This window comes from Apiotrichum porosum (genome assembly GCF_003942205.1).
Source record: "Apiotrichum porosum strain DSM 27194 chromosome Unknown scaffold_1, whole genome shotgun sequence".
NCBI lineage: Eukaryota > Fungi > Basidiomycota > Tremellomycetes > Trichosporonales > Trichosporonaceae > Apiotrichum > Apiotrichum porosum.
This window is the reverse complement of record NW_021167108.1, coordinates 2,831,727-2,857,418: the sequence shown is the minus strand read 5'-3', so window position 1 is coordinate 2,857,418 and position 25,692 is coordinate 2,831,727. Positions and strand designations below refer to the sequence as shown.

The 25,692-nt window shown below is 60.3% G+C and overlaps 10 protein-coding genes across 10 annotated transcripts; 5 read left to right on the top strand and 5 right to left on the bottom strand.

The window, feature by feature from the left end:
• Window positions 1-212: 212 nt before the first annotated feature.
• GPI12 (N-acetylglucosaminyl-phosphatidylinositol de-N-acetylase) lies at window positions 213-1,994 on the bottom strand (the record flags this gene model as incomplete). The annotated part of the gene is made up of 7 exons (XM_028616843.1): window positions 213-318; window positions 361-767; window positions 878-968; window positions 1,078-1,177; window positions 1,269-1,715; window positions 1,784-1,865; window positions 1,920-1,994. The coding sequence occupies 7 exons, from the start codon at window positions 1,992-1,994 to the stop codon at window positions 213-215; spliced, it is 1,308 nt and encodes a 435-aa protein (XP_028480700.1).
• A 1,193-nt stretch (window positions 1,995-3,187) lies between these two features.
• On the top strand, window positions 3,188-5,055 carry EHS24_001036 (uncharacterized protein; the record flags this gene model as incomplete). The annotated part of the gene is made up of 9 exons (XM_028616842.1): window positions 3,188-3,367; window positions 3,508-3,627; window positions 3,682-3,714; window positions 3,767-3,796; window positions 3,852-3,934; window positions 4,002-4,208; window positions 4,349-4,449; window positions 4,508-4,740; window positions 4,948-5,055. 9 exons carry the CDS (start codon window positions 3,188-3,190, stop codon window positions 5,053-5,055), a joined length of 1,095 nt encoding a protein of 364 aa, XP_028480699.1.
• Window positions 5,056-5,562: 507 nt separating this feature from the next.
• On the bottom strand, window positions 5,563-6,711 carry EHS24_001035 (uncharacterized protein; the record flags this gene model as incomplete). Its single annotated transcript, XM_028616841.1, has 3 exons — window positions 5,563-5,691; window positions 5,937-6,398; window positions 6,589-6,711. The coding sequence occupies 3 exons, from the start codon at window positions 6,709-6,711 to the stop codon at window positions 5,563-5,565; spliced, it is 714 nt and encodes a 237-aa protein (XP_028480698.1).
• A 258-nt stretch (window positions 6,712-6,969) lies between these two features.
• On the bottom strand, window positions 6,970-8,800 carry EHS24_001034 (uncharacterized protein; the record flags this gene model as incomplete). The annotated part of the gene is made up of 3 exons (XM_028616840.1): window positions 6,970-8,223; window positions 8,281-8,549; window positions 8,641-8,800. 3 exons carry the CDS (start codon window positions 8,798-8,800, stop codon window positions 6,970-6,972), a joined length of 1,683 nt encoding a protein of 560 aa, XP_028480697.1.
• Window positions 8,801-9,011: 211 nt separating this feature from the next.
• Window positions 9,012-10,156, top strand: EHS24_001033 (uncharacterized protein; the record flags this gene model as incomplete). Its single annotated transcript, XM_028616839.1, has 7 exons — window positions 9,012-9,053; window positions 9,114-9,122; window positions 9,174-9,600; window positions 9,647-9,771; window positions 9,817-9,883; window positions 9,939-10,030; window positions 10,088-10,156. 7 exons carry the CDS (start codon window positions 9,012-9,014, stop codon window positions 10,154-10,156), a joined length of 831 nt encoding a protein of 276 aa, XP_028480696.1.
• A 512-nt stretch (window positions 10,157-10,668) lies between these two features.
• On the top strand, window positions 10,669-12,491 carry EHS24_001032 (uncharacterized protein; the record flags this gene model as incomplete). The annotated part of the gene is made up of 6 exons (XM_028616838.1): window positions 10,669-10,999; window positions 11,142-11,269; window positions 11,323-11,372; window positions 11,470-11,577; window positions 11,952-12,048; window positions 12,384-12,491. 6 exons carry the CDS (start codon window positions 10,669-10,671, stop codon window positions 12,489-12,491), a joined length of 822 nt encoding a protein of 273 aa, XP_028480695.1.
• Window positions 12,492-12,831: 340 nt separating this feature from the next.
• RIO1 (protein kinase rio1) lies at window positions 12,832-15,252 on the bottom strand (the record flags this gene model as incomplete). Its single annotated transcript, XM_028616837.1, has 5 exons — window positions 12,832-12,936; window positions 13,050-14,070; window positions 14,124-14,434; window positions 14,516-14,889; window positions 14,949-15,252. The coding sequence occupies 5 exons, from the start codon at window positions 15,250-15,252 to the stop codon at window positions 12,832-12,834; spliced, it is 2,115 nt and encodes a 704-aa protein (XP_028480694.1).
• A 466-nt stretch (window positions 15,253-15,718) lies between these two features.
• Window positions 15,719-17,214, top strand: EHS24_001030 (uncharacterized protein; the record flags this gene model as incomplete). The annotated part of the gene is made up of 9 exons (XM_028616836.1): window positions 15,719-15,773; window positions 15,943-16,019; window positions 16,076-16,114; window positions 16,175-16,260; window positions 16,477-16,556; window positions 16,612-16,676; window positions 16,733-16,811; window positions 16,870-16,906; window positions 16,965-17,214. 9 exons carry the CDS (start codon window positions 15,719-15,721, stop codon window positions 17,212-17,214), a joined length of 768 nt encoding a protein of 255 aa, XP_028480693.1.
• Window positions 17,215-18,550: 1,336 nt separating this feature from the next.
• EHS24_001029 (uncharacterized protein) lies at window positions 18,551-20,302 on the top strand (the record flags this gene model as incomplete). The annotated part of the gene is made up of 3 exons (XM_028616835.1): window positions 18,551-18,622; window positions 18,750-19,432; window positions 19,492-20,302. The coding sequence occupies 3 exons, from the start codon at window positions 18,551-18,553 to the stop codon at window positions 20,300-20,302; spliced, it is 1,566 nt and encodes a 521-aa protein (XP_028480692.1).
• A 219-nt stretch (window positions 20,303-20,521) lies between these two features.
• On the bottom strand, window positions 20,522-24,366 carry PRP24 (Splicing factor; the record flags this gene model as incomplete). Its single annotated transcript, XM_028616834.1, has 9 exons — window positions 20,522-21,691; window positions 21,734-21,958; window positions 22,011-22,092; window positions 22,143-22,933; window positions 22,972-23,382; window positions 23,423-23,651; window positions 23,700-23,943; window positions 23,983-24,096; window positions 24,153-24,366. The coding sequence occupies 9 exons, from the start codon at window positions 24,364-24,366 to the stop codon at window positions 20,522-20,524; spliced, it is 3,480 nt and encodes a 1,159-aa protein (XP_028480691.1).
• Window positions 24,367-25,692: the final 1,326 nt, after the last annotated feature.

Below are 25,692 nucleotides of genomic sequence, written 5' to 3'. Positions count from 1 at the left end.
TGTGCCTCCATGACATCGTCGCACGGAGGAACAACACACGAGGTACTGCGAGAGCGTCTTGGGCGTCTTGGAAACAAAATCTCATCCGGTCCTTTTAAGGCTTAAGGCTTACGGTGTTACGGCTACGCACCTGGCTACTCATGACACACTGGTTCTACCACGCTCTCTATATGCAAAATCGGAAAATCCTAAAAAACAACAGTGGCCCCCCCCTATACTAGTGTGGGGGGAGCTTCTTTCTCACGAGGTTGGGGGTTCTTGGCGGGGACAAGACCTCTTGCTCGGCCGCGGAGGGAGGGTTTGGCGTGCAGTTGCAAGCTTGGGTTTGCGGGAAAGGACCGACCCAAGCTTGAAACTTACACGACTTCTATCAACTGGTTGGCCCACATCAAGTGGGAAAAGGAAATGTACAGCCAACGGAACCACACGAGCTGGCTGCCGTGAGCGAGCATGGCGCGGATAGCACGCGCATACTGGGCGGGAGACGCCACGAATGTGGCCAGCTCGGGCTGGGTGAGGCCCTTGGTGTCTGGGTGAGCGCCGCGGTTGCGCAGGTCACGGAGCGCGCACGCCACGGCCCCCAGCGGACCGGTAAACTTGACGGCGAGCGGCGGGGTCTGCAGCTGCAAGAGACGGGGAGGAGGAGTGACTTTGGTCGTGGTGCCGTCCGCGTCCGTCTCGACAGTGTCGGAGAGGTACGCGTGCACGTCGGACAGTGCAATGTGGTTGGGGTGGCCGCTGATGCCGCGGTTATCAAACGTGATCAGCTGCTCTGGTCAGCAAATTGATCGCAAGCACGCACTCCTTTGCGAAGCACGACTCCACCCAGAGAAAGTATGGACGGAGCGGACGGCTCTGCCGGTAGCAACAGACTTACGTGCGAAATGTGGTGGCGTGCGATGTAAGGGGCGACGATGTTTGCGATCAAGCGCGGGTCCCACGTGTTGGACATGCCGTCCTGCAAGTCGCTGGCGTCCTGTCAGCTGGGCTCGGCTTTGAATTCGGGAAATGACGAATGCAAAGCAACCGGCTGCTGTGCGCGGGTTGTGGCATCGACCCAACAAGAGCGGTACTCACGCATGACGGATAATGGTCACATTGTCCCTGGAGACCCCGAGGCGAGCATAGCTGTTGTAGAGCTCCTCTGAACGCACAGCGCCAAGGCTGTCTGCGTCGCCTGCGGGTAAGGGTCAGCGACCTGATAAACTGCGGGTGTCCGGTCTCGGCGACTCTCACGCCGCCCCGGGGTGGAGGGACAAGGCACTTACCATCCGACACACAGACGGCCATGATGTCCCAGCCAGTCGACGCCAGGTTGAGAATCGTGGGTGCAAAGAACATGACCTCGTCGTCGGGGTGCGCGGTAAGGACGAGGGCGGCGGGGCGTTCGTATGGGCCGTCCTCGGCGAGGCGGAGAGCTGTGTGGACGTTGCTCGACTTGGTGAACCACTGGAGGAATACGGCGACAAGAATTGTTCCGACGGCCAAGACCTGGAGCGGGCGGGAGATTGCAGCAGAGCTGGGCTGCTTGGCAGGACGCATGTGTGTGGGCGACATCTGGCGAGAGACGAGGCCATGGGCAACAGGCGAGTCAGAGTCGTTGTCAGACTCGGACTCTGCGCTGTCGGTCTGCTGCAGCAGCTCCACAGGCGCATGGGGCGGCGAGCGTGGCACGCGCAGGTTCGAGGCCGAGATGTGCAGTGTACGTGCAATCGCTGCGAGTGAATGTGAGCACATACGCGCCCCTCCCGATGCGCTTCGGTCTACCCGCTTAAGAACTTACCGTAGGCAATGAGGTCCAGAGCAACACCGAGGGCGAAGGGCGCGGCGAGCATGATGGCCATCACACGGAAGATGAAGGGGATCTGGGAACCCGGTTAGCAAAAAGAGGCTATGCGGGCAGGAGGACAATGACTGACGTAGTTGAGAGGAGTCGGCAGTGGAGGCGAGACGATGAACGCCCACGCCCCGTCGGCGCCAGCGAGTGATGACATGGCGAGGTGGGAGTCGGGTAGAGCAGCGAACGGGAGTGTGGGTGGTGACGGCAGTTACTTTGCTATTTGCGGGGCTACCACAGCAGCTGCAGTTGTGCTGAGTGGAAAGAGGGCTAGGTGCGTTGGGCGACTGTCTTATGTTGTGTTTGTGGGTGAGCTTGGGAGTCGATGTCAGCTTGGTGTGTATACGGCGAGTGGGGGGTTGGGCTTTTGATTGTAGGTTTGGAGGTGAGAGAGGGAAGAAGGAGGACAGCGGGGTGGACTCACGGTTGCAGTGATTGCGGCCGGGGGGGATAAGGTGTGGAGAGTGTGACGTGCGTGCGTGCGTGATTGTGGGAAGTGGTTGAGGGAGAGAGTGACAACGAGAGAGAGAGAGAGAGAGAGAGAGAGAGAGAGAGAGAGAGAGAGAGAGAGACAAGGGGGAGAATCGAAGAGGTGGAGAGAGTGTGTGTGTTGTGTTGTGTGTGTTGTGTGTGAGCGAGAGTGAGACACCAGCTGATAGCAGCGGCAGTACCAGCAGCAAGCGGCAGCAGCAAGCGGCAGCAGCAGCAGCAACCAGCAACCAGCAGCAATGGCCGGCGCTGACCAAAAAGGAGGGCGCGGCCGGCGGATCGGGGAGAATTGACGTCCAAAGCCAAGATCTCCCTCCACCACACAGCCAGCCAGCCAGGCACGGCACCGACGCACACCCACACCGCCCACACCGCGCCGCCGCCGCCGCCGCCGCATGCAGCCACAACACAAGGCAGAGGCCCGCCACGCTGCCATTCAGGGGCAACACACAAAGATCACAGAATTGGGCCGCCCGTGGGGGCCGTGGGCGTCCCAGCTCTGTCGTCTGTCTCTTGGCTCACGGAAAGACACGGACAACCGCCGTGAGGTCGTAAATCCGGATCCTGCCGATACATTACGTAAACTGCAATTTTATTACACGGACACTGTTCCACATCTCCGCTCACAGTCTCTTCCTTTCTTCTTTTACGTAATACCAAAACGTCCCCGGGACGCCGTGAAGGATCTCGGTGTGCTCGATGGACCCTTGTCTCCTCCAGGATAACTCCTGTCCACCCACCCACGACCCATCCCATCGCATCCTTCCAGTTCGCGTTTCCCCAACATTGCCGACAACCTCGTCGACAGCACCCGTCAAGCTGAACCGTTTCTCCCGCATCCCCCAGTGCTTTTCGCGCAACATGGCTGCTGTCGCCCAGTCCGCCGCCCCCCAGGGCGTCCTCGTCACGGCTTCCAAGGTTCACGTCCCCTTCAAGGCCGAGCTCCTTGCCACTATCGCAGAGCCCCGCTTCCAGGCTCGCCCCCCTCACCTCGTCGGCATCCTCGCCACCAAGAAGGAGGACGCAAGGAGCTACGCCGACGTGAGTTGCAAACGCTACAACGGTTGATATGCTGTTTTTGTTTGTCTTTCCAGCGACAGAAAACCGTGTCACCGATTGGCGCCCGTCCTATTTGCCTCCCAAAAAAAGTTTGAAAATAGCGGTCACTAAACATTCCTTAGTTTACCAAGCGTGCCTGCGAGCAGATTGGTATCAACTTTGAGCTCCGTCTTGTTGGCGATGCTCGCGAGGGCATGGACGGCGAGGGTGTCAGCATCGGCGTCGAGGAGGCCGTCATGGAGGTACGTCTGCATACATGCTTGGCTTGTTACTGTGCTTATGCTAACCCCAACTAGGCTAACGAGGACGACAATGTCGACGGCATCATGGTGCGTCCACGGATATCCGTGCCGCGTCGACTCGATCCACTAACCAGTCTAGGTCTACTACCCTATCTACGGTGACCGTCAAGTAAGTTGTCTGACACAGCCTCGGGTGCAAACGTCTCTGGATCTGACAATATCAGGACCAGTACCTGCAGTCGGTTGTCTCGCCCGTCAAGGACGTTGAGGGCCTCAACCACCAGTTCCTTTTCAACCTCTACCACAAGTGCGTCTTTTTTTTTCTTCCTTCGAGTGGGAAAGCAAGCACTAGACATATAGCTGACGTCTCTCAGCGTCCGATTCATCTCGCCTGTCACCCTTCGTCCTGTCCCTGCGTCGCACCTGCCGCAGTCGATTGACCCTAAGGCCAAGCAGTCTGAGCAGCCCCCTGCTGGCACTGTCAAGTCGGTCCTCCCTTGCACCCCTCTTGCCATCGTCAAGGTCCTTGAGCACATTGGTGTCTACAACCCCCTTCTCCAGTACGGTGACCGTGCCCGTGGGTGAGTGACGTCTTCTGTTGACACTGTCAACATTTTTTTTACGCCAACGCCACTCTCCACTGCGTTTCTCGGGTCTTGCGATTCGAGGGACTCTTGTACCGAGGGTGTGGCGCCACACTGCAGCCGCTGACGCACCACAGAAAGGTGATCACGGTCATCAACCGCTCCGAGGTCGTCGGTCGTCCCCTGGCTGCCCTCCTCGCCAACGACGGCGCTCGCGTCATCTCGGCTGACATTGACTGTGCGTTACACAATACAAGACCCACTGCTGGTCACATTTTACTGACGCACCATTGCAGCCATTGTCGAGTTTTCCAAGCGCCCTTCGACTGCCGAGACCAACCAGTTCCACCGCCACCACGTAGTCACTCCCGTGGACACCACCCTCGAGGAGGCCCTCAAGGTCTCGGACGTTGTCATCTCGGCTGTCCCCAACGACAAGTACAAGATCCCCACCCGCTGGCTCAAGGACGGCGCCATCTGTGTCAACGTTGCCGGCGAGAAGAACTTTGAGAGCGACGTTCGCGAGCGCGTGAGTGTTAAAATAGTCACCCCAAGGAGTATACGCATGTCTGCCGCGCGGCACCGGTAAACGCGTGTCAGCCTTGGCGTGTTGGCGTGTTGTGAGAGCCACACATTGTCACCGCCACCGCGCCATGTGGAACATGCCGCGGATGCGTGCGCCGCCACGATCGAAATAAAAAAGAGCGCAAAATAGCAGCCCGCTAACCATGCACAGGCGTCCATCTATGTCCCCTCGGTCGGCGTCATGACCATTGCCATGCTCCAGCGCAACCTCCTCCGTCTGCGCACGTACCAGGACATGGTCAAGGAGCAGCGCCAGTGAATTGGCTAGCACCCGCGCCATCTCATGCCCGCCTTTTAACAGGTGTGGCGTGTTGATATGTGTGTGCCAATAACACGACATACAAATACAAAACCCGGCGTGGGGGCCTCGAGAGACCCCCGCCAACCCAACCCACACCTCATCCTCCCCCCAACCCCCATCCCCGACGTCTCCTTGACACACAACGGATACCTCTTTCTTGCACCCCAACCATCTTGAAAAATATGGGCGGAACACCCCCTCCCGATATCTATGCATTGTGATTTTCTTCGTTCTGGAATGGTTGGTTGGTTGTGGTGTTGTATAAAATCTCTGTCTGGTCTCTGTGCTGCCTGCGTGACGTTGAGGTCAAGATCCCTGGCCGCCTCCTGCGGAATCCCTCCGGCAGCCTGTGCAAGACGAGGCGGCGAGTCCCAAGACCCCTCCAAGAACCTCGCTCGCGCCGCACTCTCACTCCCACTCTCGCTCTCTCGTTCACTCTCTCTCTCGGCCTCTTGCCGTCTTCGCCTAGTCGGTGCTGCCCTTGTTTGCTGGGTCCCACGCGGTGCCCTCCAGTCCGTCCATCGTGTGCAGTGGGTGGTCGTCGCGGGCCTGTTCCAGCAGCGTGGTGAGGTTGGGGTTGGCAGAGATTGCTTTCTGGACGGTGGGTCAGCTGGCCGAACGTTGTGGATGGATAGTTGACGTCGCGGGGGGACTGGCAATGGCGCAGGAGAGACTTGCAGCCAGGTCCCGTGAATCTTGACAGAGAGGGTTTACGGGCTGCAGGTAACGGCCAAGACGAAACCACGACCACCTGCTCGCCACACCCTTGCTCGCGACTCGTCTCATCCCACACCCGGGGCCCGAGTCACTCCCCATCCTCCTCGCCTCCTGAGACTCACTTTCAAGCACGCCTGGTACTCCTTCCACACCTTGCCGCACTGCCGCTCGTACTCTGCCGCCTTGGCCTGGCTGGGTGTCATGTCCGTCGTGTCCAGGGGCTCCAGCTCGCCCTCGTCGACATGCACATGCGTCGCCGACACCATGTCGTCTGCGGCAACCACGTGGCCCGCGGCGTGTGCCGCTGGCGCCGGACGGCGGCGGAAGACGGACGCGTTGGCCCACGACGTGATCAGCGAGTGGCGGCGCGCAGACGACGACGACGACGACGACGACTGGGCGGGTGGTGTTGATGCCGAGGCCGAGGCAGGGGGTGGGGGCGGCGGCGTCGGCGGTGCGGGGTCCGGCATGGCGTCGAGCGACGAGACGTGCGGCAGCGCACCGCGCTGCGCGAGCGACGCGGCGTCCAGCGCCGGCTGGAGGTATCCCTCAAACCAGAGGTTGAAGCACGAGTCGTAGCGTTGCTTGAGCGGCGTGCATTCTTCGGAAAGGGACCTAGAGAGAGAAAGAAGGAGAGAGGTATCAGAACAACATGTTTCACAAAGGGGGAGAAAAACGGCCGGTGATAGAGGTGAAAGGTGGCCTCGGGGGACCAGAGGTGAGTGGGCCACGACTGGCACCTTGAAGAGATACACAATATCTTGGCGTACTCACTGCATGGTAGGTGGCGATGTTGTTGTTGGAGGGAGGAGGGAAGAACGACGACGACGAGCGCTTTTGTGTCGAGCTCGAACGGCCCGAACATGCGTGCGTCACTTGGCCGGCCAGCCAGGACATTATTAGACTGCTTACGTAATGCAATGTTGGCTCAACATATCCATGTGTGTTTCACTTCGTGTCCCTCCCTCTATACACTTTCGCCGGGCGTTCATCGAGCCGGTCAGGGCTCCTGCTTATGACCTGGGACGGTCGGGACAGGTATGACGAGCACATAGTATAACACCGTCCAGGCCTTGAAAGCTACGACCAACCACGCGCGCTCCTATGCAATGCAATACATCCAGATCCAGAGAGCGGTTAATTCAAATGTCTACTCTACTCGGCAACCTTCTCGCCACCAGCGTCACGGCTGGGGCGGTCTCGGCCACCGTCGTTGCGCCTGCGGTCATTGCCCTGACCGCGGTGCTGCGGCCTGCTAGAGCGGTCCTTATACTTTGTAAAATCGGGAACCTTGTAGTTGAGGGATGTCATCTCCTCGCCGACAAGACGCCAGCGGGCGTCCTCGTTGGAGGCACACTTGGCACCGACAGCAGAGTAGATGTCGGCCGAGGGCTTGAAGCGCTCGCTCTTCATCTTCTCCAGGTAGTAGAAGGCGTCCTCGTAAGTGCGCTGGGTGAGGCAGAGGCGGATGAGGGTCTCGAACGTCTGGGCGTTGGGTGGCACCTCGGCAGCGGACATGTCGGAGAGGATCGTGTCGCCCAGCTCGCGGTGGCGGGTGCGCACACAGACGTTGAGGATGGTGTTGAAAGTGTCAACGTTGGCGGTGACGCCCAGCTCGCCGGCGGCCATCTGGGTGGCGCGGGCACGCTGCAGGTCTCCCTGCCTGGCCGAGGCGGTGATGACGGCGTTGAACGCGACAACATCGACAGCCTCGCCAGCCTTGTGGATGTCCTCGAGGGCGTAGAAGGCCTGGTCCACCAGCTCGGCGGTCTTGAGCACATTGACAATGGGCTCGACAGTCGACATGGACGGAATAATGCCGGCAGCACGCATCTGGCCAACAGTCTTCATGGCGTCAGGGACACGGCCCTCGCGACAGAACGCCTGGATAAGAGGAGTGAGGTGGTGCTCGCGCGCCTCGACACCAATCTCGGGGAGGATCTCAAGCGCCTGGGTGGCGAGGTGTGTGCGACCCCAGCGACCAGCGACGCTAAGAATGTTCAGGACAAGACCCTCGTCGGGGGTAAACGATTTGTTGATGACAACACGCTCCCAAGCCGCTTCGACACCAGTGACAAAGTGCTGGTCGGCACTGGCCTGGAGGATCATCACCCAAGTCGCCACGTCCACCCTGGATGCCCCCGGCATCTGCTCAAAGCGCTGCACAAGCTGCCAGGCGAGACGGGACATGCCCCATTGGCACGCCATGCGGACAGTGTTCTGCAGGACAGCCCTTTCGGGGGCAATACCCTGCTCCATCATCTCAAGGACGATGTGGACAGAGCCGTCAACGTGGCCCCGCCTGACGGCTTCACCTGCCAGCGTGTTGTACGCCGTAGGGGTCGACTGCTTCCTCTCCATCAGGTCGAGGAGGAGCGAAGGAGTAACGTCAGGGTGAAGGTGAGAAAACTAGAACCGAGGTCAGCGAATGACGACACCCGGGTCAACAAAAGGTCCCAGACTCACGCGGAAGAGGTTGTCAACGGCCTCAGTGCCGAGGTCGATACCGCCCGCCTCGGCGTCACGGTATGCGGCCATCGCAATCTCAAAGCCAATAGTCTTGCTCTTGTCGCCCGCTTCGAGGTTGTTGCCGCGGCGGTTGGCATAGTCGGCGGCCGCGCGCATGAGCGCATTGTACGCAACGGCGGTCGGCTTCTTGCCCTCGGCTTTGAGAAGTGCGAGCGTCTGAATGAGCTGTGTCAAACTCTGTGTTGGCTTGGCGGGCGTGGTGGTAACTGTCCATTAGCATGCATGTCACCACCCCATGACGCGACGCTGCTGCCTGTCTGGGCCAACAGCAGCAACACTTGTCTGCATGCAACTCACGACGAGGGAGACCTTGAGCTGCATTTCCTTTCCTCCTGGCGGTGTTGGGAGCAACGAACAGGGCGCTTGCCGAGGCGGAAGTGGCAATGGAGCGCGATGGAGCAACCTGCGCGCGCGCCAGACGCAGTAGGGGCTGCGCAGTGGAGCGGCTGCACGACATGGCGGGTGAGTGAGGAGTAGTTTATAGGCAGAGGTGTATGGCCGCCAAAAAGGAAAATGCAGAGAGAGACATCTTCAATGGTCCGAAAACGGGAGCAAATACGGATGGACGCGGACGTGCCTGGCTGGACAGGCAGGAGCACAAGTTGATCACACTCATCACAACAATTCAACCAACACCTACCAGTCACCCACGCCTCCATCAACCAACCATGGCCGAGCAAGGTTACACGCCAGAGGAACATGCAGCTGCAGTAAGTTTTTCAACTATTGGGGAACGCTTGTACAGGGTTTCATGACTGACACACACACAGTGGGCCGCGGTACGTCCTTGTCGCCACCGTCGCACCTTCCCTCTAACTGACTTACTACAGTACTATGCGCAGCAGGGATACACGCCTGATCAGATCGCGGCCATGACGAGCGGTAGCACAGGAAATCAGGCTGTAGAGGACACCTCGAGCTCATTCCAGCCCTCGGCATCAGGCCACTACGCGACACCGGGATACGACGAGAATGGCTACAAGATCCAGCCTGCAGTGTCGACCTCGGCTGTGACCATGGCTTCAGGTTCTGGCTCTGGCTCTGGGTCGTCGCGCAAAAAGCCCGCACTCCTCGATGCTGAGCTTCTGCTCAAGCAGACAGCTGTCTACGTCCCTGGAGGTGGCGACAGGGACAAGATGTCCAAGTCGACCGGCAAGCAAAAGTCGGCGCCTCCCAAGCCGCCTGCTCGTGAGACGGTCATTCGCAAGGCTGCCGGCAAGACCTGGGAGGACCCAACACTACTGGAATGGGACCCAAGTGGGTGACGACGACCACTTTTGGCACAGGCTGACCCAACCTCTAGAGTGGTACCGCCTCTTTGTGGGTGATGTGTCCAACGACGTCTCGGAGCGCACTCTCGACGAGGCGTTTGGCAAGTACAAGACGTACTGCAAGTGCAAAGTTGTGAGGGACCACCTGAGCCAGAAGGTGAGTCAACATTGCACAGGCTGTACAATTGGACGCTTACGTCAGGCCAAATACGGCTTCATTGCGTTCACGGACCCCGAAGACTTCCTCCGCGCGTGGAAGGAGATGGACGGTACGTTTTACAGACGCAGTGTTGTGTGTGCGGAGACATAACTGACGTCGACAAGGCAAGTATGTTGGAAACCGCCCAATCCGGCTGAGTAAGATCAAGGACGACAAGTATGGCGGTATTCAGTCAACGTCTGTCAGCCAGCGCAAGGTGAGTAACCTGGCCGCCTCTGGCCATCGTCAGAGACATGACTAACGTCCTTTCAAGGCCAAGGAGCTTGACAAGCTGCGGAAAAACCATGGCAAGCCCCTGAACGGTCGCCCGACCCCGTGGTAGATTGAGAGAGAGCGAGGGGTTAGAGATATCTGGCAGAGAGAAAGGAGATGGCTGTCTGTACCACGGGTACCACGTAGACCATATGCAGGGTGTGCACATGGCGAGGCGATGCTCTGGGTTGCAGATCGAACCACCATTGTGGCGAGTTGATAAGCGGCCCCAATAAATGACGTGTGTGCGTTTTCTTTGCTGCGGGGGTGGGATATTTCAGATTGGCTGTGGTGCCTCTCGCCACCCTGCCGACGCGACAGCGGTTGAACGGACACGGCCTACAGTCGCCGCCCGCTCACCTGCGCTCGAAGACTATCTTCAACTTGCTCTTTCCTCATCACCACCATCCTCCACCACCCTCCTCCACCCACCCTTTTCTCGTCCCCTCAGCACTCTCTTACATCGAGAGACCCCTGCACAACTCCATCTCCACCGCGAGCATCCAATCGCTCACCAAACACCCCCGGGCTCCCCGCTTTGCCACTCCCACCCTGTCCTTCCTTCTCGCCCCACCCCGCCCCATGCCGTCGCTGACGGCGCCTACCTCGCCGGGCGCGCGCGCGCGCTCCGTCTCTCAGCCCCTCCGTGATGGCGTTGACCCCGACGTGTTCCGCTTCGGCACTGCAGGCCAGACCTCGCCACGCTCCTCGTTCCACCGCACCCTGTCTGCCAACACGGCTTACGGTTCGTACGGCCGCGCGTCCGGCTCTGGTCTGAGCGGACAGACCAAGGGCCGTAACCGTTCGGGGTCGCTCGTGACTGTCACCGAGGTTGGTGGCGACGAGCCCGATAACATCAACGACCGTCTCGGCGTTGGCGCAAACTTCAACGCCGCTTGGGTGAATGCCCCCGGTAAGTAGAGTTGTGGTGCGGCACGTGCCCCCCTCCCCGCCATTGTCCGCCGACAAGTGCTCTCAATGCTGTCATGGAAGCACCACCGGCGGCGGAGCAGGCCTCAACGAAGGGTTTAGACTTCGATTACTGTTCGTTGTAGCTGACTCTTTACCAGGCGCATGGGTGATCCACCCCGTTCTCATCATGGGTGCCAAGCTTCTGATCGACTCCATCCCCGGAATGCAGGCCGACATCTCATGGACCATTGTTAACATTGGCTACATGGTTGTAAGTCGGACTGCCTAGTGCTCGTGCAAACAGTTGCTGACCACCCCGTCCAGCTCTCGTTTATCATGTTCCACCAGGTCACTGGCGTGCCGTTCGAGACCTCGTGAGTAACCATGTCGGGATGTCTCGCAGAAACGAAAGCCTTCAGCGCCTGCAAAAGAAATGCCGAACCGTCCACGAATGACCTGCTGACATGACAGTGTGTCCACCGGCGGCGCTTACGACGACCTCACTCTGTGGGAGCAGATCGATGCCGGAGCGCAGTACACTCCTTCCAAGAAGTGGCTTACGAGTGTCCCCATCTGCCTGTAAGTGTTGTTCCCGCTCCAACCCGCTACCGAGCCGAAAGCGCCGCCGCCGCCTCCGCATTCTCAGTGTTACTTCATTGCCTTTATCCCTCTGCGCTCGAGCTCCAACCCCATCCTCCGCAGCGAGCCCCGCCACCTCGCACCCGTCAGAGGCTCGTGCCATGGTCTGCTGTGGTTGATAGCTCGGACAATCGGGTTATTGGGCCGCCGTGTGAGGCGGCAGACGGGTGGGCAGAGCAGGCGGGGATGTGCGAGCGCAGAGCATCCCGGCACGGCACTGGGAGGGGCACTGGGTTGCCGCAGCAATGGAGTGCATCGGATTGGGCTCCGTTTCACACTCGTTGTCCGCAGCAGTCGCTAACCACTCTCCGCAGCTTCCTCATCTCGACCCACTACACGCGATACAACTACACCCTCTTTGCTCTCAACTTCTCAGCCCTCGTCTTTGTCCTTTTCCCCAAGCTGCCCATTGTGAGTAGACACACGACACACGTCTTTCAAACACAAGTCACTCTTGGCCGCGGGCAGGCACGCGCCTCGGTCCCAAATTGCTTCTCTTCCTCCGGCGGGGCTTGGCAGTGGCATTCCCGGAGCACCCCCAGTACTGGTGGCGTGACTCACACCTCCTTTGCGGGGCGTCGGAAGCCATGTTCGGAGCGTTCTTGCCACGAACATGGAAAACGCCGAAGGAAAGACGTCGTCGTACGGTCGTCTCCGTCGCCCATGTCCACTGTCTCCACTTGCCCTTTCCCCACCCCTCCTCATTCCCTCCCCGTTCATCTTGCAGGCACTGACGTCCTCTCCAGCTCCACCGCTTGCGCTTCCACGTCGGATTCGGGTCCAACGGCGACGGTATCAACACCCCAGCGCCCTCGCGACCATCTTCGCCTGCGCCCCGGAGCCAAGCGCTCTGAGTAGTGTTCGCGCCTCGCTTAACTAGACATATGCACTTATGATTGATTGTTTCTGTATCGGACGTGAGGTTTGTGACGAGGGGGAGTATGCTCGGTTCAGGTGTGTTTGAACGCCGTGGCGGTTTTACCATGTACCAGGGGCCACCTGCCACTAATCTCCCAAAGCGCGGCACGAGCACACCTGGCCTTGTTTATCAGTGACACGCTACCACGAGCTCGAGATCACATATGAGTGGATGGACAGCGTGTGGCCCGAGATGCATATCTGATAAAAACTCTAATCCCCTCTAGATCCCTCCCCACGTCCTTGTCCCATGCTCATCCCACCTTCCCAACCCGACTAACTCCTTCCGCTCGACTTCTTGATCAGACGAGCCTTCTCAGACTTGGGCATCTTGTTCTTGCGCTTCTCGCGCGCCTCCTCCTTGAGTGCCTTTTTGCGTTCCTGTAAAGGGGGAGAGGGGAGGGGGGTTGCAGTCAGCACAGCGTTTCCCGTGTCGTGTCGTCTCGTCTCCCTTTTGCCACACGCTGCCAGGGACACGAGACAACGACACTCACCTTGTTGGCCTCCTTGTCCTCATTGCGGAATCCGCGCGACTTGCGGCCGTGCACTTCGTCGTCCTCAGCCTGGTCGTCGTCCTCCTCAGACTCGGGCAAGTCGTCCTCAAAGTGGACACCCTTCTTCTTGATCTTGGGCTTGTCCTGGTCCTCGACCACGGCGGCAGCGGCTGGTTTGTCGGCCGCGGTGGCGTCGACGGCGGGGGAGGCGGACGGCACCTCGGCTGCCTCGATGACCTCGTCCTTGGCCACAGGCTCCTCAACCGCGACCTCCTCGACAGCAGCAGCGGCAGCGGCAGGCTTGTCGCCGCCGAGGCTCAGACCGGCGATGCCGGCGTAAATGAGCTTGTCGCCGTGTCCGGCGCGCAGGAGGGCGACGTCGCGCTCCGGGTCGTACACCTCGCCCAGCGAGCGGGGGATATACGACGAGAAGAAGACGGCGTCGTCGACGTCGCTCTTGGCCTTGGCCTGGGCGGCGGCGGCGGCCTGTGCTTCGCCCGCGGAAAGAGTCGTCGATGCGGAAGCGGCGCCGTCGGTAGTGACTGCTGTTGTCGAGGACCCGCCCTCGGAAGCGCCGCCGGCGAGAACCTCGGCGCCCATGACCAGCTCGGGCTCGGGCTCGTCCAGCCACGCGCGGAGCACGTCCAGCAGCTTTGCCTCGCCTTCGTCACCCTCCTCCTCTTCACGGGTGAGGCCGACGCTCTCGTCGACGATAAACTTCCACGCGCGGCGCAGGCCCAGGGTGCGCACCTCGCCCGAGGAGCGCTTGACAAAGTAGTCTTCAATGTTGCGAATGTCGGAACGGAGAAAGTCGAATGCCGAAGGGTGGTCGTGCTCGACCGACTGCGACACGTCGATAATGTACAGGTGGTTGGCGTGGTAGAGAATGTTGTACTCGGACAAGTCGGCGTGCACGAGCTTGCACTGGTTGTACATCCTGCGCATGGAGACGAGGGCCTCACCATACAGTCGCGGCAGCTTGGACTTTGAAATGTCGGCGTCCTTGAGACGAGGCGAGGCGCTGAAACAAAAGTTAGTGGCCAGTTGAGGTAAAGTCAAGTCCCTGCAACTTACGTTCCACCGATACCAAGGAACTCCATCACGAGCACATTCTCCCTCTGCTCAATGACAATGGGGGCGCGCACACCGCCCTGCACCAAACGGCGCAGGTTACGCAGCTCCTTCTCGGCCCACAGACGGACCATCTTGCGCGGGTTCTTGGCCGCCGAGTAGCCGCCCTTGAACCGGTGCTCGCCGACAATGTAGTTTTGGCGCGCGCGGAAGTTGAGAATCGAAGTACGGTAAATCTTGACGGCGATGGTGTCCGGGTACGGCGATGGCACGGCCGGGGGGTTCTCGCCCTTGTAGGCGAGGTAGACATTGGCCTGGTGGTGTCAGTGCGTGTTGTACGACAAGGCATGGCTCTGCACTTTTCACCCGCGAGTGGCAGCCAACAAGTCACTCACCTCCTTTCCGGTGCTGACAACACCGTCAATGACACCAAAGTATCCCCTGTTGACGAGCGCAGACAGGACGAGACGCGTACGGGCGTCCAGAACCTGCTCGTGGGTTGCGCGGTCGGCCTTGTCCTTTTGATTGGCACGGTCAAAGGCACTCTTGGGGTTGGCAGCCACACCACCAAGCATGACAGCTGGGTTGACAATGTTCTTGCCTGTCGTACCCGCCGACGCCGGAGCCGAGCGGTGTGCGCGAGCGGCATTGGCGTTGCGCGCAGGCAAGGGGCGGGAAACGGCCGGTCCGGCGTTGGAGCGCGATGGGCCAGCAGGAGTGTCGGCAGCGCCGTACGCCTGGCGCACACGGTTGTACTGCTTTGTAAAGTCTAGAGTTTTGCCGTCAGCAAACGGCGACAGAGGAAGACGGGCCATGAAAGAAACGTACCGCCGTCTGCGAGCTCCCAGTCCTCGTCCTCGACACCCCAGTCGAGCTGCGCGTCCTCGTCCAACTCCTCGTACGCCACCCGGTCAAAGTCGTTGGGGTCCTCGGGCCATCCGCCGTTCACGTTCAGCCGCTCGTCGTCGGACGACTCCATTTCGACGCTCGATCCGTCGTCCACCTCGGCATCCTTGTCGTCGTCGCAAGGAGCGCCGTCGTCGTCGATGTACGCCTTGCCATCGGCCCTGGTCTCTGGCAGATCGGTAGCCTCAGCGGCTGTGTTTTCAGGCGCAATGTCTTGGGTGGACATGGTGCGCGCGTGTGCTGTTGATGTGTAAGTATAGTCGTAGTGCAGTATCTGGTTCAATATTGGAGGAGGTGAGTGGCAAAGATCGCGAACTTTTGGTGTTACGTAATATTCATCACGTGGCATTCGCGTGGCCGGCACATGGGGCCAACCCTAGGGAGAGAGCCTTGGTCCGCGCCGTGTGTGATGCATGTGACGTCACCCGGTGACTCTTCCCGCCAGACGACGATGACCTAGTTGATGACCACCTGATCCCCCGCACAACCATCTGTTGGGTGCTTTCACAGTGGCTCCGCAGAGGGGGAGAGACGGGGGTGGGGCGGTTTCTGGGCCTTCTGGGTGGGTCTCTGGATCTCTCTCTCTGGTTGGGGGGCCTCTGCCAACCACAGCGGGCCCGTTATAAATGCCACACGCTTGTTCTCCCATCCTCATCCAGTCACAGTTTCCACACACACACCCAGTTACAACCATGTCCCCCCTCCCAGAGATCGCCTTCCAGCTCCTCCGCAACCCCGCTGTCGCAGGTAAGTGGTTTTTGACACGTCGCTGGCACGCTGGCACGCGTCGCGCCACCCCAGGCGCGGTCGAGCACGTACAAATCACGTCAGGGGAGCACTGCCAGTTCGCTGACCACCACCCGTTCTCTCACTGGCCACACCCCACTCCGCCACCACCTTCTGCAACCCCATTCAGTCGGCTTGCCCATCGCACTTGGTGTTGCGAGCGGCTACGTCTCGGCCGAACTCCGTGCCAAGCGTACCGGCCAGGCGGTATGTACTATCTGTCGCCACTGGGGAGGGGCACCTGGCTTTGCTGACAATCATAGGCATCGGCCACATGCCCGCCGCACCCGGCCTTTGGCCCCGTGAGTACAACGCATCCCGGAGAGGGCCATGGTATTGTCCTCTGACGCGGCTGTCTGCAGATCTGGACGGCCATGTACGGCCTCGTCGGCTACGCGTCCCACCTCTGCGTGTGCGCGTTCGACGCGGCGGTTACCCCGCAATCGACGTGAGTGTGCTTTTTGCAGCCCGCCTGCTGGTCGCGTCGCGGGTCTCGGATCCCACCACAGTGATCCAACGGTGCATGCGCCACCCTGGCACGGCGATCGGGGACGAGGGTTGTGTGGCGGGTGGTGGTGCCGCGGGGTGGCGGGCGACAGAGCTACATGCAACCAACGGGGAAGCAAAAGATGGTCGATCACAGCGGCTAACATTGTTTTATCAGTGAGGACGCGTCCAACGCGCTCGTGCTCTACTATGCCCAGCTTGCCGGCAGCCTCCTCTGGACGCCGCTCTATGTAGGCGGTACGTTTGCTCCGAATACCTGACACGAGTGCCATAGAGCTGACAATTGCCACAGAGCGCATGCACAAGGCTGCCTTCGTTGACATGGCCCTCCTCACGGGTACTGCTGTCACCATGACTGTGAGTAGTGGCACCTCCTTGCTGTGCACTACGGCTCGCTCACATCCCACTTCTAGGCCAAGATGCACGAGCTCAACTTCAGCCCCATCTCGACCACCTGGTTCCTTGCCCCCTACTGCGCGTGGCTCGGCTACAGTAAGTGACAAGACGCTAAAGTTTGGGCATGTCCTTGCTAACGTCCCTCCCTTTTCAGTGACCTACCTCAACGGCCGTGTCGTCTGGAAGGATGAGTAAGTAGTGTACTCCCGGGCATTTCATCCTGTTGCGTTGCTGCATTCTCCGCAACAGGCCAACAGGACCAGGAACCAAAGACGATGATGGGAACTCGTCGGAAACCCCGGTGGCTGACTCTGCACAGGCAGCAGTAAGCTTCCCTGCCCCCGTCCGTTCGGCAGCTCGCAGCTTGGGTCAAGTCGAATCGTCGTGTGCGAGGCTGCCAGATGGTACAGCGTCAGGCCCAGTAGTAGTGTACAAGCAGCAGAAGCAGCAACCTCACAACGGAAATCCCGAAGACAGGTGCCAAGACGAAGAGAAGTGAAGCGTGTTCAGAACAGTGTAGGAAGCGTGCGTGAATGCAGAGTGCTTCTGAAGTGTCGCCCATGCAGGTGGCCGTGTTTTGTGCTGTGGAGAAGAAGATTTATGGAACAATGAGTCCGTGGAGAAAGGGGGCACCGCAACGGTCCACTTGCTGTGAGCGCGATGGCTATGACGTTGTCGATGACGATCGTGCGCGTGTGGTGTTAAATGCTGTTCGCCCCTGTAGGGCAACCTGGTGGTGATGCGCAGTCCTCCGAGCTCCGAGACGGCACAGCAGAGCGTGTGTTGTTGCAGACCCCCGGACGCCGCGACGCCGCCCTGCCTGGGAATGGGGTTGACGGCCCTATGCATGGGGTTGACGACTGCGAGACATGGCTCACTGGTATTTGCCTCCCCCCGTCCCGGCCGTCCCGAAAGCAGCAGGTGCGCGTCGACTGGTTTGGTGCCCAAACGGGGGGGTGTTAGGGGCCGGTTGAACGGGGAGAGAAACGGGCAAACAGGGCTCTTGAGCGTGTGCGTGCAAGCGAGCGACGACGCGTCCCACCTGGGTGCAGTTCCAGCAAAGGGAGACAGAGACCCGTTTCCGGGGTGCTCCGCCAAGGCATGCAAGGCATTTGTGCACATCAAACAGCACAGCGAGATCGACACACTCAACACTCACGCACACGAGTTGTACTCGCATTTCTCTCCCACAGGCCACACATTCTTACACACACACACACACCACCCCCACACGCACAGCCATCACTACCGTCAGCATCATATCGCCCTTGTCGACCGGCACATTTCCCACCACCCCCCGTCATCTTCTGCACACGACCATACAACAACCCTCGTTTACCCCAATCCTTCTCGCTTCCGCTCTCTCCTCCCCGTGTACCGCCCACACTCTCAACAACACATACACACACTTGTGCATCTCATCTCATTACAACACACTTGCTCCGCCCTCTCTCTCTCTCCCTTTTCTCGCCACACCCAACCCCCTCCTCAACCCCTCGTAGCCCGTGCCCGTCGGCCAGAACTGGGTACACCCCGTCAACCAGCCACGGCCACGCCCCTGGTCATGTTTATCTGAGGTCTCATTGACGCCGCACCTCCCACATCACGCGGCTTTGCTCTTCGACACCTTTCCCGCGCCGCCGCCGCCGCCTCCTTATCACGCTCAGCGCCGAGCGCCGCCCATAGCAAGCCAGTTCGCAAGCCACAACTGCAACGTGCTATCCGTCCGTCGTCGACTGCTTTGCTGGCGACCTTGACCTTGTTACCACCCTCGTCGGGCCATTTCCTCCACTTTCACTTGCACAGCACTGCCCCCCACCGAGCCTCCCATCGCCATGTCGATGCTCACCGCCGAGCACCGGCCGTATTCACCACAGGCCACGCGCCCAGGACGCCAGCCTCAACCTGTAAGTGGTCTCTCGACACCACCTCGGCCTCCTCGGAGGGTGCGCTGAGCAACGCACGGTTCTCTCCGGTCATCGAGGACCTTTGTTGTGTTGTCCATCACTGCTCATGCTGACAACTCGTCCACAGCCTCGCCCAACCCCACGGACACCTGCGCGGCCACCACCCGGACGTCGCACGTCGGCAGACAGCGCTGCTATGAGGCCACGACCCATGGTATCACCCGCACCGGGCCGGACACCGCCCCCGCTTCCTTCTCGCGGCGCAACAGGTTCGCCGTCTGTCATGAGCGGCCGTGAAGGAAGCACCTTCACTCGCCGGGGCGAGACTGTCCACAGCCCGCCTCCCGCCGAGCTTGAGCTATTCGCTCACCACTGTCGTGTCTTCTATTTCACCGCCGCACCACCAGAGGACAGCGCCAACTACATTTCGCGCACGCTCGCAGCGCTCCCGCCGGCTCACCGGGCAGCATACACGCGTGTCCAGTCGAGCCTGCGTGCCCAAGCTCATCTGCACCACCTCCGTGTGCGCATTTCGTCCTTCCACGCCCTCATGGCGGCCACAGCCCCCAACTCGGGCCTGTCTCTTCCTGCCCGTTCCGAGCTGGCTGGCCGCCGCGCCCAGACTGAACGCGCCGACCGCCTGGGACTGTTTATCCGCACATGGGGAGGCAGTGCCGGCGCCCTTGAGCCCTTCTTTCGTGGGCTTTGGAGTGTGCTCCGTGTCCAGAGTCGCGGACCGCCTCCTCGCGGCGGTGCGGGACCACGCTGCGTCGTGTGGGAAGTTGACGACGCCGTCTTCCTCGAGTCTGGGTAAGTCTTGTTGATAATATGTTTCCTACAACCACACAGCGCGCTGACTCGTACTCCAGTGGTCCCGAGTTTATGCACGAGGCCGTCACGATCATGAAGGGCGTGTTGGGATTCACAGACCAGCCACTCACCGCTGGACCGCGTCTTCGCCGTGTCTCACACTATCCAGAGGATCCCGCTACCGCCACGCAGGACCAGCGCATGCGCTCTGGTTCAGACCCATTCACAGACCGTGCTCCCTTGCCTGTGGTGCAGCCGCGCAAGTCATCTGGCCGCGGCCCCGCCCCTCCTCCCCCGCCTTCACGCCGTCGGCCATCGACCCAGGCCCCCCAGTACGCTACCGAACGCCGCTGGCCACCAGAGGACGGAGGCGCCGCATCACCGCTCCTGCCCCCTTGCTCGCCCAACTTGCACGGTCCCGTAACCCCCACCATGCACTCGACGCCCACCCTCGCGCCGACGTCGCCCATCTCCATCGCCACGACGGAAGACGACGACGAGGCCGAGGAAGAGGCCGACCTGAACAAGGCCCGCTTCCGCCTCTGGACGTTCCCCACACACATCAACGACGAGGAGGCCGAAAACCTCATGACCTTGTTCCCGCGCTACGTCTCCAAGACGGACCAGCGGTTCCCCCTCCGCCGCGCCCGGGCAAAGGACCTCGAGCTGGGCAGCGACACGTGGATGCCTGTCACCGTCGACGGCGTGACGGCCACCATCCCGCGCGTCGAGGCCGAGGACGACGCGGGCGTCCTGCGTGCCGGAACGGGACGCATGTGGGTCGGTACGGACGAGCGGGGTGGTGGATGGGGTGGTGGCGGTTGGTTTAGGTTCAAGCGCTGGTGGCGTAGACTCTTTGGAAGAGGGTGAGAGGAGGAGGGACTGAAGGAAAGGACGTTGAACGTTTGCACAAGAGGAGGAGCAGAGAAGAGGAGATGGACGGTTAGAACCCCTCGGACGGTTAGAACCATTGTAGACTGTTTCCCCAGCCCGGCATGCATGTACATTGACGTGTAACTGTTGAGTAGCAGAGCGCGACGAAATGTGGGAATGCTGCATTGGTGTGTGTGTTGATACTAACTACTCGTTCTAATCCTTCTTGGCACGCTTCGGCTCGCTTCCCTCCCTCTCCTCGCCGCCCTCCCCAGGCGCACCACTGCCGTCCTCCTCGGGCTCCAACGCATGCTTCGTGCCAGCGACACCAGCGACACCGGCGACCTTGGCCTCGAGCTTGTCCTTTCGCTGCTCGTTCGTGGCCGTCATGAACGCGCGGAACGCGTCCTGGCCCGACCCGGCCGCCGGCGCCGGCGCAGCAGCAGCGCTCGCCTTGGCGGCTTTGGGAGTCACGTACGCCTTGCCGAGGGGTTTGGCAGCCTTGCGTGCGCGCGGGGCGAACGCGAGCGACGACTGTGGGATGAGGGGAGGGCCATGCCTGCTGCTGCCTTCAGCGGCAACGGCTGTGCCGCTGCCGCTAGCCGCGCCGGCCGGACGCTTGTGCTGCTCCTTGGACTTGTGCTCGACAGCGGCGTTCTGGTCCACGATGCGGATCGTGGCGCCGTTGAAGATGAACGGCTCGGTGCGCATGAGCAGGAGACCGGCGTCGTTCTGGGACTCGAGCTCGACAACGGCCTCCTTCTTGTGCTCAAAGATCTCGAGACGCTTGACGGGCACAAGCTTCTCGAGCGCCTGCTGCAGCAGACCTTCCTGCGTTCCCGTAGGCAGGTCGAAGAGACACACCTGCCTCGCCCGGCGTTCCATGGCGGCACGCGCCGCGGCGGTACCCTTGCCCTGTGCGCCGCCCTCGTGCTTCTTGTTGGCATAGTTGGGGTCGCTCAGCTCCACCTTGAGGCCCTTGCCGTGGTATGGCTTGCCGTTGGCGGCAAGCGCGGCCTTGGCCTCGTCCAACGTCGCCATGTCGACAAAGGCAAATCCCTTGCAGATACGCTTGGCATTGTCCCATCCGAGCTTGATGTTTGCAATGGAACCGTACTCGGAGAAGAGGCGCTTCACGTCCGCTTCTGTCGTCTTTGCGTTCAGGCCACCGACGAACAGGGTCGAGTTGGACGCGTCGCTGCGCTTCTTCTTGGCAGACGGGTCCGAAACGAGCACCTGCATGGGGAACGCCGAGCCGTCCACCTTGAAGTTGTGCAGGATGAGCGCGTTTTGAGCAGCCGCAGGAGACTCCATGGTGATGTAGCAGAAGCGGCGCGAATCGGCATACTTGCGACTCGGCCAGCGCGTCTGGAGAATCTTGCCGTACTGATGGGTTAGTTGTAATCTGCATGGAATTGTGCAACTCACCTGTTCAAAGAGCTTGCGCAGCGACGCATCGTCCATGGCCTTGGGGAAGTTGGTGACGTAGAGGGTGGCGCGCCACAGCATTGCCACGTGAATGGCGCTACCGCCGTCCATCTTCTTCTGGTTCTTGTCGAGGGCCGCAGGAATGGCGTCCGCGTTGCGGAACTCCACCATGGCCGCGTCCGTCTCATCGCCGGGAAGCACCGTAGTCTCACGCACTGGGCCACACTTGCGAGCAATATTAGATAACTACCAGGACAACCTTTTTTCGTGAACTCACCGTTTCAAAGAATGTCGTGACCCGCTCCGACTCGATGCCTCGTTTCAAGCCCGTGACCAGGATTGTAGTGTTCTCACGGTCTCTGGGTCCAACGTCAGCGCTCGTCACCCGACAATGGATCTTGCCACGAACCTCTTCATGTGGGCGTCCCGGTCTGTTGGCTCCTCGTTTGTCGTGGCAGCTGGCGCAGCGGCCGTAACGACTGGTGCCTCGGTTGCAGGTGGAGCATTGCTCTCCACATCCATGACCTCAGCCGCGGGCTCGACCGCGGGGGCGGCGGCTGCCATCTGGGCAGCCACAGCAGCCTGGTACTGCTCCGCGGCGGCGGCCTGCTGGGCAGCCTGCTCCTGCGCCGCCCTCTCACGTCGCCTGTTGACCTTTTGCTGCTCGTGGTGTATACGCTGTTCGGCGGTGTACACGTCCGCGAGCGTGCCGTAGACATTCTCGAACATGAGATACGCCTCGTAGACTGCCTCTGGCCAGTCGAGGTCGGCACGCGTGATAGTACTGGTGTACACTGCACGGGCCGACTCTACGTCGCCATGGCGAGCCTGGACGTCGGCACGCAGAATCGCCATCTGGTACGAGGTCACACGAGACTTGACTGGCGCGTCCAGGACGGCGATGACGCCAGGTATCAAGTCGGCTGCGACAGCCTCGGCCCATGAAATGAACAACTTTTCCAGCCGCAACGAGGGGTCACCCGTCTTGAAGTTTTCAGACACCAACTGCAGAGCCGCAGTAAGATTCAGGAAGACCGGGTGGTCCAGCGACGACTCGAGCTCGCGGTACCTCCTGTGGAGAACAGATGCGTGGGTGTAGAGCACATCCACGAGCGATGACACGGCGGGGGAGTTTCCCAGAATCAAGTTCTGAGCCTTCTCGACCGTAGCCTCGATACCGAGAACGTCGGCACCTGCTTCCTGGATTGTCAGCTGGGCTGAGACAGTGAACAACTCACCAAGACATGCAGCATGCGAGACCACATCTCTCCGCTCATCGGACACGCGCGTGTTGAGCGACGAGCAAGCTCGACAACCGGGTCCTGGTCCTCTTCCTGGCTGATAGTCTCTTTCAGCCAGTCCACGTACCGACCCCACACGAGGGCCTCGGCAATCTTGTATGCCGCATACGTCTCCATCATGTGCCCGTTGCCCTCGCCTGCGGCAGCCTCCTCGATGAAGGAAGCCTCCTCGGCAGTAGCAGCAGCATTGCCGTACACGAGGGCCGCACGCTCAAAGACGGCACGGGTGAGAGTGACATCGGTACGAGGGGCGTTCTTGCTCCTGGGCTTGCGAGCGTGAGGGTCGGTCTCCCAGTCAATGTATGCGAGAAGGGTTGTCGCCTGGTGTCCCATATCGGGGTTGTATGCCTAGCGCGTCAGTTTGTGTTTGTATTGGCCACAAACTCACCAGCTGCTCCTCAAAGTCCGCACGCATCTTGCCGTGCCTCCTCTCAGTCGCCCACTTGGTCTTTGCCGGCTGTGACACTTCGGTGATTTGGATCATGCGCGCCTCGTATTCCTCCGGGCAGTGGTCCGAAAGGAAGGTCGAGTAGGCGCTCGAGGTCGCGTCCAGGGTAGCCTGGGGGACAGCCAGGCGCTCGAGGTACATTTCGTGGATACGAGCCATCTGCTCCTTCCTGCCACTGTCAGTGTTGTGACTCGTCACAGAGTTGAGTGAGACCCACTTCTCCTCGCCGTCGGCAGCTGCCAGTAGACGGAGTTCCCAGTCCATCCACAGCTGCCACAACGCTTGGCTCTGGTCCAAGAGGCCATTGGCACGTGTGGCGATGCTGTTGAGCATTTCTCTCACAGTCTCGGGGGAAAGGAACTCGGTCACCTCGAGATCGGCCGCGAGGTTGGAGTCGTCCTCCGGGAGACCGTCGACAACGCGGAGAAGGAACCGGGCATGTTGCGCAAGGACAGCAGCAGCTGGTATGTCAGTTGAAATTCACGAGTGCAACAACTTACAGAGATACTCCTGCTCCGCCTTGGTAAACAACTCGAGGACGTCGGCAAACGATTCCAACCCAACTGGTTGAATCAAGTTGGCGACTTTTGCGTCCAGGAGCTTGAGCCAGAGCTCTGGTAACGTCAGCGGGATCCCGTCAATTGGCCACCGGACAACGGAACACACGCACTCTCTCCCAAGAAGGCAATGTCGCATACCGTGTCGGCCGCATCGGCTGCCTCGTCGACCATGCCGACATCGATCATGAGGTCGACCTGGTGGCGAAGCAGACGGACATTGTTTGGGCTGGCTGCGACGCTCTCCAAGACGCTTCCGAGCTCGTTGACAAGCAGCTGGTTGTCTGTGGCTGGTGCCGCGGTCGTCTCTTGGACGTCGACGTCCATTGTTTTGAGAGGATGAGGGAATGGGGAGGATGGGAGAGGAAGGTATTGTGCACAAGAGGTAAACAGGGAGGCTCCCGTTAATCCAGAAGATGATGCTCCGCACGCGATCGGCACGTGGGATGGAATGGCTTTATCAGATTATCAGGTGTTTATAAAGTGGGAAGGGGGGGTAGTATTACGTAAGTATATTTTTATGTACGGCCATTTTGGCCACGAGAGAGGGCGTTGCATAAGGAATTAAGGAATTAGGACGAATCTCGCAGCCTCGCATCGCGGTTGGCGTCATCATGCCTCTTCTTCTCCCCTCTCACCTGTTGGCCAGGTGTGCCGTTTTACGTACTCTTCCGCCGAGAGGCTGGGCATCTGAGCATGCACCGGAGAATGAGCACAGTTACAATCCCTCGTTCCGTCATGCCCATGCCTCCCCGAAGCCCCGAGAGCACGGTGGCACGGTGGCATGTGCGTTTGGTATCCGATCGCAAAGCGAAACCGACGGGCTGCAGGGCTGGACGCGGGACGCACATGCTCCGCTCTGTTGTTTGCCTGTTCCAGCCCTGGGATCTTGGGGAGTCATTCCGACATGACATATGGTAATCTTCCACCCTGTCGGTGGCCCGGGTGGGTCACTTGTACCTCCGCCTTATGAACAGATGAACGGGACCTGGCCCTTGAAGTGTTCATTCGATTTGGAGAGGGGAGAGAGAGAAGTGAGCGAAGTGAGTGAGTGGAGATGAGATCAGATGAGGTTTGACCCGCTGTGTACCGCTGTACCGTCGGTGTCCGTTTTGGCCTTTGCGACGCTTGAGGGGAGGCAACGGGCTGGGTCAGACAGTTTACGTCAGTTGCGGCATTGCGTGGTCGTCAGCGTGGGGGCTGTCGCCCGCTCGCGCGCTCACCAGGCTAAAAAGACGAGTCCCTGGTGGGACATCTGGGTCCCGACAGAACGCTCGTCAGGTCAGGGGGAGAGAGAGCTAGAGCCCGTCCCGCCCACACACCTGCGCGCGCCGTCGTTGCGCACGCACACTCTGCAGAACTGGAGGCGCCCCCATCTGCGACGCTAGAGGCTGTACACGGCGTTCCCCGGCCTAGAACCCAAAACAGACCTCTCAGCCGCCCTCTCTCGCGACACAAGCATATGGTCTGTCTCTCAAGCCAACTCGCTTCCACACCCACACCCTCCCCCCTCCGTTTTGCAACCGTCCTGGAACCGCATCTTTTGTGGGACAACGCCGCGCGACAACACATCGCCGTCTGTCTCTCTCTCTCTCTCTGTCTTTTACATCGGTGTCTTTGCAGAAACAGCACAGAGTACAGCCCAAAACAAAC